The sequence below is a fragment of the Tachysurus fulvidraco genome, chromosome 7, assembly GCF_022655615.1.
Source record: "Tachysurus fulvidraco isolate hzauxx_2018 chromosome 7, HZAU_PFXX_2.0, whole genome shotgun sequence".
Lineage (NCBI taxonomy): Eukaryota > Metazoa > Chordata > Actinopteri > Siluriformes > Bagridae > Tachysurus > Tachysurus fulvidraco.
In genome coordinates, this window is record NC_062524.1 from 15105610 (window position 1) to 15106459 (window position 850).

The 850-nt window shown below is 46.7% G+C and overlaps 1 protein-coding gene across 1 annotated transcript in view; it reads right to left on the reverse strand.

Moving 5' to 3' along the window:
* Positions 1 to 850, reverse strand: part of chic2 (cysteine-rich hydrophobic domain 2) — a 7252-nt gene extending 6402 nt beyond the window's left edge. The window contains exons 1-2 of the mRNA XM_047816053.1: positions 468 to 850; positions 18 to 72 (exon numbers count right to left, since the gene is read on the reverse strand). Of these exons, the coding sequence (XP_047672009.1) occupies positions 18 to 72; positions 468 to 595 (183 nt within the window). The 5' untranslated portion in view covers positions 596 to 850. The remainder of the gene's footprint in view (positions 1 to 17; positions 73 to 467) is intronic.

Genomic DNA, 850 nt, shown 5'->3' on the forward strand with positions numbered 1-850 from the left:
CTCTCTCTCTCTCTCACCTTCCCTGTGAGTGCTGAAGGAAATTCTGTCTCAAATTTATTGCTGAGTCCAAACCTAGTAACAAAGAAAGCAAAGTTCAGGGTAAATTTCATTTTAAAGATTATTCATTCATTTAAAACTCTTGTTAGTAATTAGGTTCCTTCAGATCTTACAGATCAAACCGAAAAGATTTAATTCACTTTAAAATAAATGTAAAATACGATCTATTAATTCGTATTAATGCACGTCCCGACCTCCTGTGTTACGATTGGCTACTGGTACAAACAAGCCTGGACGATGATTGGCGGAGTGTTTTATCGCGAGCTCTCCGCCAATCGGAGGCCAGAACGGGATCAAATTTGCCAACCAATCATAGCGAAGGAGGGCGGAACTTATCGTTAAATCGGTCTAAAGTAAATAAAAGTACACGATGCTAATGCTAGTAACTGTGTTTTCTGTGTGTCTCTTACACGGTGGCTCGGCCTGCACCGCGAACCTGCACCGGCTCAGGACCGAATTTAAGCAGCTGCTCCTCTGCCGCACGGCCTTCATCCTCCTCCTCCTCTTCCTCGTAAATCTCATCAAAGTCCTCCATCATGGCCGCCTGGGGCGTCCGGGAGGCTCTCAGTTAGACGGGTGCTCAGTGCTGAGGCTCATGAGACGCCACATAAAGGAGACAAACACGCAGTCCGGAGAAAAACATCAACATACAGCAGGAGAACAGCACAGACTCGTGTTCTCGCGAGATTACAGCAGGAGAATACCACAGGCTCGTGTTCTCGCGAGACTACAGCAGGAGAATACCACAGGCTCGTGTTCTCGCGAGACTACCAGTTCAGCACACTCACTCTCT